At 37.8% G+C, this 17,432-nt stretch overlaps 2 protein-coding genes and 1 long non-coding RNA gene across 3 annotated transcripts; all 3 read right to left on the minus strand.

Moving 5' to 3' along the window:
• Positions 1-1,298: 1,298 nt before the first annotated feature.
• On the minus strand, positions 1,299-9,969 carry LOC138965216 (uncharacterized). The gene is made up of 3 exons (XR_011455362.1): positions 9,820-9,969; positions 3,573-3,666; positions 1,299-1,383 (listed from the first exon to the last, which is right to left on the minus strand). It is a non-coding gene; the product is annotated as an uncharacterized lncRNA (long non-coding RNA).
• Positions 9,970-10,313: 344 nt separating this feature from the next.
• On the minus strand, positions 10,314-11,874 carry LOC138965651 (protein PBMUCL2-like). The gene is made up of 2 exons (XM_070337826.1): positions 11,067-11,874; positions 10,314-10,357 (listed from the first exon to the last, which is right to left on the minus strand). Exons 1-2 carry the CDS (start codon positions 11,872-11,874, stop codon positions 10,314-10,316), a joined length of 852 nt encoding a protein of 283 aa, XP_070193927.1.
• Positions 11,875-12,080: 206 nt separating this feature from the next.
• Positions 12,081-13,647, minus strand: LOC138965652 (uncharacterized). The gene is made up of 2 exons (XM_070337827.1): positions 12,529-13,647; positions 12,081-12,089 (listed from the first exon to the last, which is right to left on the minus strand). Exons 1-2 carry the CDS (start codon positions 13,645-13,647, stop codon positions 12,081-12,083), a joined length of 1,128 nt encoding a protein of 375 aa, XP_070193928.1.
• Positions 13,648-17,432: the final 3,785 nt, after the last annotated feature.

Here is a 17,432-nt window from a genome sequence, read left to right on the forward strand (position 1 = left end):
GATGTGTTAACAGAATGGAATGATTTGCACGGAACTATACAACCGCGCATTAATCGATCGCCTGCGCAGGTTGACTGGTTGAGTGAATAGGATTCGATCAAACTTTCGCAAAAAAACTCCTCTTTTCTTTGAATAACTGAAGAAAGGAGGAATAAAGAGGTTACACACCTCGTCTCAGTGATTATAAAAAATAATGGTCTCAGTTCGCGGTCATGAAAAAGCTCGCTAAAGCTCGCATTTTTCATGATCCGCTAACTTCGACCATTATTTTAATAATCACTGAGACTCGGCATGTAACCTCTACTTACCATTGCTTATTGCAGTTTATCATGGTTTATTGCAGTTTATAACAGTATGTAACAGTTGTGGCCAAAAGACATCAAACATAAGCTACAGTTTTCAATCAAGTTTATTAGTTTCAAAAGTTGAATAAACTTACCTGGTACAGTAGAGCCAGTCGTTTCCTCCGGTGTAGTTCCTTCTGTAGTTGTCATGTCTTCTGCTGTTATGAAAAATACAATGCATATATTGACAGCGTTCCGAACAAATTGTATTGTGATTGGAAATTATACCTACTTTTTTTTTTAAAGATAACTAATTATAGGTTTTGAAAGAAATAGTTATATTTCATAAGGGCGATTTTTCGTTTCGATATTTAAACATGTATACATTGTGAATGTGACCATGTTCACTTAGTTTTATGCATAACTCTTCCTGTATGTTTCCTATCTAAATGTGTGTTATGTATCCGTCCGTTTGTCGCGATATTGTGTTTTTGTTGTCTTGTCTCTTGGTAATGTACACAAAATATGTGTCTATATGACATGTACTTATTGTTCATAAGTATTATTACAAATCATGTCACACACACACACACAAAATTCTTCAGAGAAATATTAATTGGCGAAATGACAGAATCAGTAACCCTCCCTGCATACTCGGTAAAGTTGAGTTTGGCAAAAACCTTCAGAATTTAAATGCCTTGGCCATTGTAAGAATGTTTAATGTGAACTTTTTTTTTATTGACGGAAGTTTATTGACGAAAGTTTTTCATAAAGACTATAATCAGCTTATTTTGCGGCGACATAGACCGTACATTGCATCTCTAATATCATACTAACCAGCATTTAAAAAACAAAGACAAACACTTAAAACAAAACAGTAAAAAACAAAAACAAAAACACCATAGCTGTTTCATATCTTCACGGAATCTAATCAAGCCTCTCCACATAGTCGAAGTAAACACACAAACAGACAGCTGTGTTTCTCGCCGAACAAATATGAGTGAGTATCGTTACCACATTTGTTTTCTTTGAGGGTGTAGCCGGGCGTGCATGATTTCGTAGCTAAGACTTGGACCTGGTCCAGGGTCGCTCCAATGCTCTGCAGATCAAGGAATAACATGCACAGATCAATCAGGACAGTTTAAATGGGTCGCTCCAATGTTCTGTAGATCAAGGAATCACGAACACAGATCTTTACCGGGACAGTTTAAATGGGTCGCTCCAATACTCTGTAGATCAAGGAATCACAAACACAGATCAATCAGAACAGTTTCAATGGGTCGCTCCAATGCTCTGTTGATCAAGGAATCACACACACAGATCAATCAAAACACGTTCAATGGGTCGCTCCAATGCTCTGTGGATCAAGGAATCACTAACACAGATCTTAACCAGGACAATTTCAATGGGTCGCTCCAATGCTCTGTAGATCAAGGAATCACTAACACAGATCAATCAGAACACGTTCAAGGGTCGCTCCAATGCTCTGTAGATCAAGGAATCACTAACACAGATCAATCAGAACACGTTCAATGGGTCGCTCCAATGCTCTGTAGATCAAGGAATCACAAACACAGATCAATCAGAACACGTTCAAGGGTCGCTCCAATGCTCTGTAGATCAAGGAATCACTAACACAGATCAATCAGAACACGTTCAAGGGTTGCTCCAATGCTCTGTAGATCAAGGAATCACACACACAGATCAATCAGAACAGTTTCAATGGGTCGCTCCAATGCTCTGTAGATCAAAGGATCACAAACACAGATTTTAACCAGGACAGTTTCAACGGACGAAGTCTTCCAAGCATGTTTAAGTGATTCTTAACTTCGTTACGTTCGACAGACTGATAATTTGTAAGTTAACAAAAAGCGCACAGGTACACACTTCCAACACCGTACTGTCCGGATTACCCGCACTAATCATCCCCTATGAATTTCAATAAAATCAGCATGTACAATAGCTTCTTTTTTTTAAAGCATTATTGAAGAAATAAACATCTGTCTTTTGAGATGAAAAATAAATTTCATTTTTCCCTGAAAAAGAAGTATCAACGTCTCTGTAATAAATTAACACTTCTATCTTTGCCATACTTGTTGTGTGAGTTTTGTTCAGCTTTAGCCCAATAGCTCTCACAGAAAGCGTGTACAATGCAAAACTTATCCTTGTGCAGAATTGAAGACTTTGCAACAACAGTTGTGAAACAGAGGCATGTTGAGGCGTAAGACAAAGCTGCGTTTGCGTTCGACTAACGGTAAGATAATTTTTTTCCAGATCGACTAACGGTAAGATTATTTTCCGCAGATCGACTAACGGTAAGATTATTACCTGCAGATCGACTAACGGTAAGATTATTACCTGCAGATCGACTAACGGTAAGATTATTTCCTGCAGATCGACTAACGATAAGAGTATTTCCTCAAGATCGACTAACGGTAAGATTATTTCCTGCAGATCGACTAACGGTAAAATTATCTCCTCCAGATCGACTAACGGTAAGATTATTACCTGCAGATCGACTAACCCTAGGATTATTACCTGCAGATCGACTAAAGCTACGATTATTACCTGCAGATCGGCTAACGGTAAGATTATTTCCTGCAGATTGACTAACGGTAAGATTATTACCTGTAGATCGACTAACGGTAAGATTATTACCTGCAGATCGACTAAAGGTACGATTATTACCTGCAGATCGACTAACGGTAAGATTATTACCTGTAGATCGACTAACGGTAAGATTATTACCTGCAGATCGACTAACGGTAAGATTATTACCTGTAGATCGACTAACGGTAAGATTATTACCTGAAGATCGACTAACGGTAAGATTATTTCCTGCAGATCGACTAACGGTAAGATTATTACCTGAAGATCGACTAACGGTAAGATTATTACCTGCAGATCGACTAACGGCAAGATTATTATCTGCAGATTGACTAAAGGTACGATTATTACCTGCAGATCGACTAAAGGTAAGATTATTACCTGAAGATCGACTAAAGATACGATTATTACCTAAAGATCGACTAACGGTAAGATTTGCACCTGCAGATCGACTAACGGTAAGATTATTACCTGAAGATCGACTAAAGGTACGATTTGCACCTGCAGATTGACTAAAGGTAAGATTATTACCTGCAGAGCGACTAAAGGTACGATTATTCCCTGAAGATCGACTAACGGTAAGATTATTATCTGCAGATCGACTAACGGTAAGATTATTACCTACAGATCGACTAACGGTAAGATTATTACCTGCAAATCGACTAACGGTAAGATTATTACCTGCAGATCGAAGCTTCCTTGCTTCGCCGCCTCGGCCAGAATGTCTTCTGGCGATTTCGCGCTTTCCGTCACGTTGATGGAACGAAGCGTGTCTCTGGGTAGGTGTAAAGAAAGGTTCTCCAATGAAATGCCAACAGTGTGTGTGTGTTTGTCTGTCTGTCTGTCTGTCTGTCTGTCTCTCTCTCTCTGTCTGTCTGTCTCTCTCTCTCTCTCTCTCTCTCTCTCTCTCTCTCTCTCTCTCTCTCTCTCTCTCTCTCTCTCTCTCTCTCTCTCTCTCTCTCTCTCTCTTTAATTGATTGATTGATCGATTGATGGATGGATGGATGATCGATGCATGGATGAATCGATTTTTGATGGATAGACTGATTGATGGAATGATAAACTGAATTGTATACTGAATGGTTTTGCAGCAAATACCAAGTTCATGGGGATGTTCCACACACTGGTAATATAAGGCGAGGCGAACATCGAATTAAAACATTTTCATTTTTAAGAGTAATACCTAATATACTGGACTCGCAACGAAATATACAAACAAATGACAATGAACAACGTTTTGTTCAATCAACAATATAAGATGTCTGGTGGCATGTTGGCAGACCAGCTTTTTTTGTTGGTCCGAGGGACCATATCGTCTTTTGTTTCATCTTAATAATAATAAAAATTTTACAGGCATGGGAATTGTCCGCCGAACGGCGGATTTCCGCCGAATTTTAATTTTTTTTCACCGAAAAAGCAAAAGTGTCAGCCGAAAAAATAAAGGGGGGAGGCCCACAAAAAAAGCACCGGTTACTTTTGCCTTTGCGCAAAAGCCCGCGAAAACTTTCCGTACTTTGTTCACGCACTGCTACCGCCCGCCTCAGTTACTTGAACTTTTATGTTTGAAAGTAAACCAGATTGCACAGATTGTGTTACAAGTTACATTTTCCTGTTTGTCTCAACAGATCAATTTTTAAAAAAATGTAAACCATATAATACATATATATATTTTTTTTCTTCAAAAAAGCAAAAATTGGTACTAAAAACTCTGATTCTAAAAACAGAATTTAATGGCAAACTTGGAGCTCAGATGACACCAGATTGCACCATTTGGGTTCTTTGGAGAAATTTTTTTCCGGGGGGGCATGCCCCCGGACCCCCCTAGTAAGGCTAGGCGCTTCGCGCCGTTGACTTCAGTTATACATTTTCAGCCTTTTTTACAATTTTCAATTCCCATGCCTGTAATATAGACCAAGGCCGAAGGCCGAAGTTGATAAGATTAATATGAAACTGAAGGCGATATGCCCCCCAGGGACAACAAAAAATGCTTGTCTGACAACAAGCCACCAATCATCGTTTTTGGCTCACGTAAGTGTAGCCTATGCGATGCTAACTTTTGTCTGTCGAAGGCTTTAGAAAAGGTGAAATGTCGGTAACACAACGTCAAGGAGTGATCACCTGCATACCCAAAGAAGGGAAAGATAAAAGGTTTCTAAAAAATTGGCGTCCTATTACTCTTTTAAATACTGTCTACAAAATAGCTTCCACCTGCATTGCTGAAAGGCTGAAACGTGTTCTCCCAACCATAATTCATGAAGATCAAAAAGGGTTTATGCAAGGTAGGAATATAGGCGAAAATATTCGTTTACTCTATGATTCTATTATTTATGCTAATGAACGACAAGCTGATGGCCTTCTGTTAATGGTAGACTTTGAAAAAGCTTTCGATAGCATTGCATGGTCGTTTATACAAAAAGCACTGAATAAATTTAACTTCGGAAATGATATAAAAAAAGTGGATATTAACTTTTTACAGAAATAGTAAATCATGTGTAGCAGTAAACGGACAATATTCAGAGTGGTTTAATCTGGAGAGAGGAACCCGTCAAGGGGACCCTTTGTCTCCTTATATTTTTCTAATTTGTGCCGAAATTATGGCAATAATGATGCGTCAGAATCCAAAAATAAAGGGACTGAATTTTTTTGATGTCGAAATTTTATTGTCACAATATGCGGATGACACTACTTTTTTTCTTGATGGTACCAAAGATTCTTTTTGTGCATGTGTAGAAACACTACAGACATTTGCTTCTTTGTCAGGTCTAGTTATTAACTATGATAAGTCGTCAGCAGTGTGGATAGGAGCCTCTAAAAATTCTAACGTTAAGTTTATGCCAGAACACAACTTTGTTTGGAATCCCACTGTTTTCAGAGTTTTGGGTATCTGGTTTTCGACAAACATCGAGGAAATTGTTCCAATAAACTATGAAAATAAGTTTGTGGAGATTAAGAGAATTTTCAACTCGTGGTCCAGAAGGAATTTAACCCCTTTCGGAAAAATAACAGTCATTAAGACTTTGGCATTGTCCAAACTTACCTACCTATTTATGAATTTGCCGGACCCAGATGAGGATTTTCTAGCTAATCTACAGAAACTACTGTTTAATTTTGTTTGGGACGGGAAAATTGACAAAATTAAAAGAACCTCCATGTATCAGGCATATGAAGAGGGGGGACTTAAAATGGTTAACGTGAGAGTTTTTCTATCGTCATTGAAGATAACCTGGCTAATGAAAGTTTTACATGATGATGGAAAAATTACACAAATTCTCTATGCATTATGTCCTGCTGTCCGAGTTGTGAAACAACGTGGGGGCGAGTTTGCAAATGTACTGATGCAAAGAATTGTTAATCCTTTTTGGGTTGATGTTTTTAAACATTATAAAAAAGTGTGCAACAAATGTATTCCATCTTCTTTTCATGACTTTGTATCTGAATGTCTTTTTTATAATATCAATATATGCAGAGACAAGAAGGTGTTGTTTCTTAGAAGTTGGGCACATTGTGGTATTGTTTCTGTTGGTCACTTGCTGAAGGAAGATGGATTTTTGACCTATGATGAATTTAGCAGAAAATACCCAAATGTGACTGTTAATTTTTTGTTATATCAAGGAATAGTACGGGCTGTTAAGAAGTACCAATGTAAGCTAGAAATTGACTTTTGTGATAACTTTGTGGTAAGTGACCTATGTGTCTGGCAGTGCTTGGCCAGTGGTGGTTCTAAACATGTCTATGGATATTTGATTAAGAATACTGATCCTCTGAAATGTATTGAAAAGTGGACAGCTGCACTGAACTGTAATGTAGATGTCAATAAGGTTTTTCTAAAAATTAAAAGAACAACTGAGGACGTACGTCTCAGATGGTTTCAGTATAGACTGATATATAGAATTATACCCACCCAGCGTTTTTTGCATCTGAGAAAAATTGTTGAATCTCCTATTTGTACTTTCTGCGGACAGCAGGAGGAAACGCTAGAACATCTTTTTTGGGACTGTACAAAAACACAGGCCTTTTGGAATGATTTCCTTCAGTGGATGCGAGACAATTTTGTACATTGTACTAATGTTAGACTGTATAAGCAACTTATTATCTGTGGCTACCAAACAAACTGTGTGACGGACAAAACCTTTGATTTGTTCCTTCTAATCGCAAAATACCACATTTATACATCTAAAATACGTGCGACCGGCCCCCATTTTCAGGTTCTTGTTTTAACTCTAAAACAAAGATTTTTGGCAGAGAAGCACAATGCATTGGTTAACAATGAGTTAACTTCTTTCAACAGAAACTGGAGTCTGTACAGGCATGCGATGGAATGATTTTATGTTTTTTTATTTTTTTTATTTTTTATTTTATTTTTTTTTTAGCCTGGTCACCGCTCGCTATCCTCTTCCTCTTCTTTCCCTGATCCTTATTCTCTTCTGTCACTCTTCTTTCTTCCTCTCTCTTTTCTCTCTATCCTTTTTGTACTGTCTGTTTATATGTGTGTGTGTAAGTGATATGGTTGAGATGGCCTCAACTGGATATTTGCTATTTTCGTTACCCTATGTAGACTGTCTTTGATCTGTCTTATGTTATATTGTCTGGAAAAGAAAAAAGAATAATAAAAAAAAAATAATAAAAAAATTTTTGTCTGTCTGTGCGTGCGTGCGTGCGTATGTATGTGTGTATGTCTGTGGTAGAAACTTTAACATTTGAAGACGTCATATTACATTGACGTCACATTATGACGTACGAGGGTTAGACGTCACGCGATGGAATTACTGAAAGTCTCGGTGATTGTTATTTTGAGCGGGCCGAGACTATTTGGCAGTCGTGTCCATGTAAGTAGGCTACATGCAGACAGACAGATCTAGATCTAGTGTCTCGCTTTCTTGCACAGTTTCACCTATGCTCTTTCTGTGTGTGTGTGTGTGTGTGTGTGTGTGTGTGTGTGTGTGTGTGTGTGTGTATGTGTGTGTGTGTGTGTGTGTGTGTGTGTGTGTACTGTGTGTGTGTATGTGTGACGGAGTGATTGAGTTTGTGTTACTGTTTGTCGATTTCTTACGTGAGCCTTGAAGGCTTCGCCTCTTGTTGTCATTAGTTTGGAAGAGCAAATGACTGTATGAAAAATACGGGGATCCCAATTCTGAACGTAATGCTTAGAATGCAATTCAGCGCCCCAAAGGCATCAGAAAGTTCAAGATAACACGTCATACTTATCTGTGTCGTCAGACGCTATTCTTCCCGTCTAAAAATGTACAGACCTGCAATCATACTTGCGTGCACAGTAAGTTTTCGGCATGTATGCCTTTTAATGTAAGGGTTTTTGAAGATGACTTTTTGTTGTGCATTTTTCGATAGCAGAGATAAGTTCGAAATTAACCATGAGTTGCCGCGGTAATTATCAACATTGATTGGGTCTTTAAGAGTGAATTAATGCTTACAATCGGTGTCCTCGGAAACACGGATTCAAAGCAGCGTTGGTTCCACACACATCAACTAATCAGCCTGATCAGTTTGACAATCCACGTTTCACCTGAAGCTAAAACCCATTCACCACCTCGATTTGTCACATGTATATGTACAGTATTTTTTGCTACCATGCTGGTTATGAATGAAAACACGTGAAAGTGATGACAAGATGCAATGACAACAACAAATACTCAATGTATCGATTGAACACTGGATGTCCCTTCTTTGAGCCATGTGACAACAAAACTTCATATTTAGGCTGCCAGCTGAGACTACAAAATAGTGCATGTTTGTGTGCGTTCAATCATAAAAACTAACAAGTCGCGTAAGGCGAAATTACTACATTTAGTCAAGCTGTGGAACTCACAGAATAACTGAACGCACTGTAGTTTTTCACAATGACCGTAGTCCGCCGCTTGTGCAAAACGCGAGTGAAACTGACGAGCCTGTTCAGCGCGGTAGGGGTTTCGCAGTGCTGCATAGCACGCTTTTCTGTACCTCTCTTCGTTCGAACTTTCTGAGCGTGTTTTTAATCCAAACATATCATATCTATATGTTTTTGGAATCAGGATCTGACACGGAATAAGATGAAATTGTTTTTAAATCGATTTCGGAAATTTGATTTTGATAATATTTTTTATATTTTTAATTTTCAGACATTGTTTTTAATCCGAATATAACATATTTATATGTTTTTGGAGTCAGAAAATGATAAAAAAAAATAAGATGAACGTAAATTTGGATCGTTTTATAAAAAAATAATTTTAATTACAATTTTCAGATTTTTAATGACCAAAGTAATTTATTAATTTTTAAGCCACCAAGCTGAAATGCAATACCGAAGTCCGGTCTTCGTCAAAGATTGCTTGGCCAAAGTTTCAATCAATTTGATTGAAAAATGAGGGTGTGACAATGCCGCCTCAACTTTTACAAAAAGTCGGATATGACCTCATCAAAGACATTTATCGAAAAAAAGAAAAAAACGTCCGGGAATATCATACCCAGGAACTCTTATGTCAAATTTCATAAAGATCGGTCCAGTAGTTCACTCTCAATCGCTCTACACACACACACGCGCACACACACACACACACACACACACACACACACACACACACACACACACACACACACACACACACACACACACACACACACATACATACACCACGACCCTCGTCTCGATTCCTCCTCTATGTTAAAACATTTAGTCAAAACTTGACTAAATGTAAAAAGAGTTCTAGCCAGAATCGATCGATACATAAATGTTATTTGTATTTTTGACCACAATATGTCATTTTACACACATTTCGACAGTCATTGTTCACCTCGATCGCTAGTGCGGTCTCGACTGTCTCGATCTGTGTAAAATGTCATATTGTGGTCAAAAATACAAATAACGAATAATATATTCACCCTAGCCATTCAGTGCACAACGAACAAAGAGATGGTTAACTGACGGTCTACTTACGGTACTTGTCTGATGACAATGATGGCCGTGATGGACATGGAGTTGACACCGTCACACGTGGCAGTGACGTCAGCATTGGTGCACGCGCTGTCCACGCACAGGCCGGGCCGCTTTTCGTTCTCTTCCAATAATTTAGCTCTGATAGTTGTCTCTATTCGATCCGTTAACACACGGGTACACACGGTCACCAGCAAATATTGCAGTGTCCCACGGACTTCGTTCTGCACCCGTGACGGATCTGACAGACAAACAGGCAAACACAAGGGGTACGTGTGTGTTTCTCTCTCTCTCTCCCCCCCCCCCCCCCCTCTCTCTCTCTCTCTTGGATTTCCTAAAAACATAAACCATGAAGACGTTTGAAATTATTAGTGGGTGTGGGTGTGTATGTGTGTGTGTGTGTGCGTGGGGGTGCGTGTGTGTGCGTGTTTGTCTGTGTCTGTGTGTGGGTGTGTCTGTGTGTCTGTGTCCTTAATTGTGGTGACTTTAACTTTGCTTTAGCAGTTTTGTTTGCGTTTGAGGTAGTGGTGGTCATTGGTCTCTGTTAAATTGAGCAAAACAACACATCTGTTAGTTGCTTACTGTACGAAAATAAACTGTCTTTCTTACGTTATAATGTGTTTGAACAAGAAGGGTCTTTATACACAAAAGTACATCAAACCACATCTGCCTAGTGTTCTTTTTAATGACATGTAGCACATGTAGTGTCGTAAACTCTGGTGTGTACATAGGGAAGTGTGTGTTCATTGCAGTTTACCATGGCTTATTGCAGTTTACCATGGCTTATTGCAGTTTACCATGGCTTATTGCAGTTTATCATGGCTTATTGCAGTTTACCATGGCTTATTGCAGTTTACCATGGCTTATTGCAGTTTACCATGGATTATTGCAGTTTATCATGGCTTATTGCAGTTCACCATGGCTTATTGCAGTTTACCATGGTTTATTGCAGTTCACCATGGCTTATTGCAGTTTACCGTGGCTTATTGCAGTTTACCATGGCTTATTGCAGTTCACCATGGCTTATTGCAGTTCACCATGGCTTATTGCAGTTTACCATGGCTTATTGCAGTTCACCATGGCTTATTGCAGTTTACCATGGCTTATTGCAGTTTACCATGGCTTATTACGGTTTACCATGGCTTATTGCAGTTTATAACAGTATATGTAACAGTTGCGGCCAAAAGACATCAAACATAAGCTACAGTTTTCAATCAAGTTTATCAGTTTCAAAAGTTGAATAAACTTACCTGTTACAGTAGAGCCAGTCGTTTCCTTCGCTGTAGTTCCTTCTGTAGTTGTCATGTCTTCTGTTGTTCTGACCCCTTTAGTTGTTGAACTGACTCTACTACAACATGAGATTTTACAACAACAGGAGACATCCGTTGTTGAAATGTCTGCTTTTGTTGTTGTCATGTCTTTTGTTGTTTTCGTGTCTCCTGTTGTTGTCATATCTTCTGTCGTTGTGATAACTTCTGTTGTTGACAAGTCTTCTGTTGTTGTCATGTCTTCTGTTGTCATGTCTTCTGTTGTTGTCATAACTTCTGTTGTTGTCATGTCTTCTGTTGTTGTCATGTCTTCTGTTGTCATGTCTTCTGTTGTCATAACTTCTGTTGTTGTCATGTCTTCTGTTGTTGTCATGTCTTCTGTTGTTGTCATGTCTTCTGTTGTCATGTCTTCTGTTGTCATAACTTCTGTTGTTGTCATATCTTCTGTTGTTGTCATATCTTCTGTTGTTGTCATGTCACCTGTTGTTCTCATAGCTTCTGTTGTCATAACTTCTGTTGTTGTCATAGCTTCTGTTGTTGTCGTGTCTTTTGTTGTTGTCATATCTTCCGTTGTTGTCATGTCTTCTGTTGTTGTCATGTCTTCTGTTGTCATAACTTCTGTTGTTGTCATATCATCTGTTGTTGTCATGTCTTCTGTTGTCATGTCTTCTGTTGTTGTCATGTCTTCTGTTGTTGTCATATCATCTGTTGTTGTCATGTCTTCTGTTGTTGTCATATCTTCTGTTGTTGTCATATCTTCTGTTGTTGTCATGTCTTCTGTTGTTGTCATGTCTTCTGTTGTCATGTCTTCTGTTGTTGTCATGTCTTCTGTTGTTGTCATAACTTCTGTTGTTGTCATGTCTTCTGTTGTTGTCATAACTTCTGTTGTTGTCATGTCTTCTGTTGTTGTCATAACTTCTGTTGTTGTCATGTCTTCTGTTGTTGTCATATATTCTGTTGTTGTCATGTCTTCTGTTGTCATATCTGCTGTTGTTGTCATGTCTTCTGTTGTCATAACATCTGTTGTCATGTCTTCTGTTGTCATATCTTCTGTTGTTGTCATATCTTCTGTTGTTGTCATGTCTTCTGTTGTCATAACTTCTGTTGTTGTCATGTCTTCTGTTGTTGTCATGTCTTCTGTTGTCATATCTTCTGTTGTTGTCATGTCTTCTGTTGTTGTCATGTCTTCTGTTGTTGTCATGTCTTCTGTTGTCATGTCTTCTGTTGTTGTCATGTCTTCTGTTGTTGTCATAACTTCTGTTGTTGTCATGTCTTCTGTTGTTGTCATAACTTCTGTTGTTGTCATGTCTTCTGTTGTTGTCATATCTTCTGTTGTTGTCATGTCTTCTGTTGTTGTCATGTCTTCTGTTGTCATGTCTTCTGTTGTCATATCTTCTGTTGTTGTCATGTCTTCTGTTGTTGTCATGTCTTCTGTTGTCATAACATCTGTTGTCATGTCTTCTGTTGTTGTCATGTCTTCTGTTGTCATAACATCTGTTGTCATGTCTTCTGTTGTTGTCATGTCTTCTGTTGTTGTCATATCTTCTGTTGTTGTCATGTCTTCTGTTGTCATAACATCTGTTGTCATATCTTCTGTTGTTGTCATGTCTTCTGTTGTCATAACATCTGTTGTCATATCTTCTGTTGTTGTCATGTCTTCTGTTGTCATAACATCTGTTGTCATGTCTTCTGTTGTTGTCATGTCTTCTGTTGTCATAACATCTGTTGTCATATCTTCTGTTGTTGTCATGTCTTCTGTTGTCATAACATCTGTTGTCATGTCTTCTGTTGTCATAACATCTGTTGTCATGTCTTCTGTTGTCATAACATCTGTTGTCATGTCTTCTGTTGTTGTCATGTCTTCTGTTGTCATAACTTCTGTTGTTGTCATGTCTTCTGTTGTCATAACTTCTGTTGTTGTCATGTCTTCTGTTGTCATATCTTCTGTTGTTGTCATGTCTTCTGTTGTCATAACATCTGTTCTCATATCTTCTGTTGTTGTCATGTCTTCTGTTGTCATATCTTCTGTTGTTGTCATGTCTTCTGTTGTCATAACATCTGTTGTCATATCTTCTGTTGTTGTCATGTCTTCTGTTGTCATAACTTCTGTTGTTGTCATATCATCTGTTGTCATATCTTCTGTTGTTGTCATGTCTTCTGTTGTCATATCTTCTGTTGTTGTCATGTCTTCTGTTGTCATAACATCTGTTGTCATGTCTTCTGTTGTTGTCATGTCAGTTGTTGTTGTCATGTCTTCTGTTGTCATAACATCTGTTGTCGTCATGTCTTCTGTTGTCATAACATATGTTGTCATGTCTTCTGTTGTTATCATGTCTTCTGTTGTCATAACATCTGTTGTCATGTCTTCTGTTGTTGTCATGTCTTCTGTTGTTGTCATGTCTTCTGTTGTTGTCATGTCTTCTGTTGTCATAACATCTGTTGTCATATCTTCTGTTGTTGTCATGTCTTCTGTTGTCATAACTTCTGTTGTTGTCATGTCTTCTGTTGTCATATCTTCTGTTGTTGTCATGTCTTCTGTTGTCATATCTTCTGTTGTTGTCATGTCTTCTGTTGTCATAACATCTGTTGTTGTCTTCTGTTGTTGTCATGTTTTCTGTTGTCATAACATCTGTTGTCATATCTTCTGTTGTTGTCATGTCTTCTGTTGTCATAACATCTGTTGTCATGTCTTCTGTTGTTGTCATGTCTTCTGTTGTTGTCATGTCTTCTGTTGTCATAACATCTGTTGTCGTCATGTCTTCTGTTGTCATAACATATGTTGTCATGTCTTCTGTTGTTGTCATGTCTTCTGTTGTCATAACATCTGTTGTCATATCTTCTGTTGTTGTCATGTCTTCTGTTGTCATAACATCTATTGTCATGTCTTCTGTTGTCATAACATCTGTTGTCATATCTTCTGTTGTTGTCATATCTTCTGTTGTTTTCATGTCTTCTGTTGTTGTCATGTCTTCTGTTGTCATATCTTCTGTTGTTGTCATGTCTTCTGTTGTCATATCTTCTGTTGTTGTCATATCTTCTGTTGTTGTCATGTCTTCTGTTGTTGTCATGTCTTCCGTTGTCATAACTTCTGTTGTTGTCATGTCTCCCGTGGTTGTAATGTAGTCAGTTGTTGTAATGTATTCAGTTGTTGTAATGTATTCTGTTGTTTTAGCGTCCGCTGTTGTTCTACAGCAGGAGTCATCACAACAACAGAAATCATCAGTTGTTGAAATGTCTTCTATGGTTGTGAGCGATGAAAACGTAGTTGTTCTTGCTGCAAGAGAAAATTGATCTCAGTGTAAGGCGATATAACATTTCCAAGGCAAAACATTTTCGGGAAGAGTCGGACGGAATTGAAAGGGTGACAAGGAGAGGGGGGGGGGGGGGAGAGAGAGAGAGAATGCTTGTCATCTCGTTGCTGTGTTTGTTGTTTTGGACGTTGTGTTGGCCTTTGATGCGGTCGTTTTCCTCTCTGCAAAGCGACTTAGTAAAGCCCAGTATAATGCTTTATTTGTGTTTAGACAAAAAAACTATGATACCGTTCAAACCCAAAACGGTTATCATAGACAAGTACGTTTTTTATATATGATCCATGATGAAGACACTAACACGTGTAGGCTGCTCTTGTTGGATGTTGTATTCATAATGCTAATATTACCCAATATTGACGGACTGTGTGGTGATATCTTCTGCTATGGTCTGTTGAGACAGTGATACAGACCAATAGCAGCTAGAAGATATCATCACACAGTCCGTCAATGTTAGATATATTACTATTTCTCTGGACATTTTGTATTCACTGTCAAGAAGTTGTATGGGAGACAACCTATTTGGCTATTATGCCGACCTCCCTTGCATCATAAACGCCTTAAGGGTAAAATTCGATTCAGGTTTAGACACAAGAAAACACTGGACAAAAAAACTTTGATATGAAAGCAAACAGCGTTTCATGACGTTTTGACTTCAATGTAATCAGGAATATGTTCACAACGAAGAACTATAGGTGTCTTTGTTTTTTAAGTGAAACAATAAAGAGGTGTCGTCGATATCACTTTTGCAATGAGATCTAATTTTTTTCCCCAATTGACCAATGGATTTTTTTTTTTTTTTTTTTTTATAATTCTTTTTTTTTAATTTTTTTATTTTTTTATTCTTTTTTCTTTTCCAGACAATATAACATAAGACAGATCAAAAACAGTCTACATAGGGTAACGAAAATAGCAAATATCCAGTTGAGGCCATCTCAACCATATCACTTACATACACACATATAAACAGACAGTACAAAAAGGATAGAGGGAAAAGAGAGAGGAAGAAGGAAGAGTGACAGAAGAGAATAAGGATCAGGGAAAGAAGAGGAAGAGGATAGCGAGCGGTGACCATGCTAAAAAAGAATAAAAATAAAAAAAATAAAAAAAATAAAAAAACATAAAATCATTCCATCGCATGCCTGTACAGACTCCAGTTTCTGTTGAAAGAAGTTAACTCATTGTTAACCAATGCATTGTGCTTCTCTGCCAAAAATCTTTGTTTTAGAGTTAAAACAAGAACCTGAAAATGGGGGCCGGTCGTACGTATTTTAGATGTATAAATGTGGTATTTTGCGATTAGAAGGAACAAATCAAAGGTTTTGTCCGTCACACAGTTTGTTTGGTAGCCACAGATAATAAGTTGCTTATACAGTCTAACATTAGTACAATGTACAAAATTGTCTCGCATCCACTGAAGGAAATCATTCCAAAAGGCCTGTGTTTTTATACAGTCCCAAAAAAGATGTTCTAGCGTTTCCTCCTGCTGTCCGCAGAAAGTACAAATAGGGGATTCAACAATTTTTCTCAGATGCAAAAAACGCTGGGTGGGTATAATTCTATATATCAGTCTGTACTGAAACCATCTGAGACGTACGTCCTCAGTTGTTCTTTTAATTTTTAGAAAAACCTTATTGACATCTACATTACAGTTCAGTGCAGCTGTCCACTTTTCAATACATTTCAGAGGATCAGTATTCTTAATCAAATATCCATAGACATGTTTAGAACCACCACTGGCCAAGCACTGCCAGACACATGGGTCACTTACCACAAAGTTATCACAAAAGTCAATTTCTAGCTTACATTGATACTTCTTAACAGCCCGTACTATTCCTTGATATAACAAAAAATTAACAGTCACATTTGGGTATTTTCTGCTAAATTCATCATAGGTCAAAAATCCATCTTCCTTCAGCAAGTGACCAACAGAAACAATACCACAATGTGCCCAGCTTCTAAGAAACAACACCTTCTTGTCTCTGCATATATTGATATTATAAAAAAGACATTCAGATACAAAGTCATGAAAAGAAGATGGAATACATTTGTTACACACTTTTTTATAATGTTTAAAAACATCAACCCAAAAAGGATTAACAATTCTTTGCATCAGTACATTTGCAAACTCGCCCCCACGTTGTTTCACAACTCGGACAGCAGGACATAATGCATAGAGAATTTGTGTAATTTTTCCATCATCATGTAAAACTTTCATTAGCCAGTTTATCTTCAATGACGATAGAAAAACTCTCACGTTAACCATTTTAAGTCCCCCCTCTTCATATGCCTGATACATGGAGGTTCTTTTAATTTTGTCAATTTTCCCGTCCCAAACAAAATTAAACAGTAGTTTCTGTAGATTAGCTAGAAAATCCTCATCTGGGTCCGGCAAATTCATAAATAGGTAGGTAAGTTTGGACAATGCCAAAGTCTTAATGACTGTTATTTTTCCGAAAGGGGTTAAATTCCTTCTGGACCATGAGTTGAAAATTCTCTTAATCTCCACAAACTTATTTTCATAGTTTATTGGAACAATTTCCTCGATGTTTGTCGAAAACCAGATACCCAAAACTCTGAAAACAGTGGGATTCCAAACAAAGTTGTGTTCTGGCATAAACTTAACGTTAGAATTTTTAGAGGCTCCTATCCACACTGCTGACGACTTATCATAGTTAATAACTAGACCTGACAAAGAAGCAAATGTCTGTAGTGTTTCTACACATGCACAAAAAGAATCTTTGGTACCATCAAGAAAAAAAGTAGTGTCATCCGCATATTGTGACAATGAAATTTCGACATCAAAAAAATTCAGTCCCTTTATTTTTGGATTCTGACGCATCATTATTGCCATAATTTCGGCACAAATTAGAAAAATATAAGGAGACAAAGGGTCCCCTTGACGGGTTCCTCTCTCCAGATTAAACCACTCTGAATATTGTCCGTTTACTGCTACACATGATTTACTATTTCTGTAAAAAGTTAATATCCACTTTTTTATATCATTTCCGAAGTTAAATTTATTCAGTGCTTTTTGTAT

This window comes from Littorina saxatilis, linkage group LG4 (assembly GCF_037325665.1).
Source record: "Littorina saxatilis isolate snail1 linkage group LG4, US_GU_Lsax_2.0, whole genome shotgun sequence".
NCBI classification, from domain to species: domain Eukaryota; kingdom Metazoa; phylum Mollusca; class Gastropoda; order Littorinimorpha; family Littorinidae; genus Littorina; species Littorina saxatilis.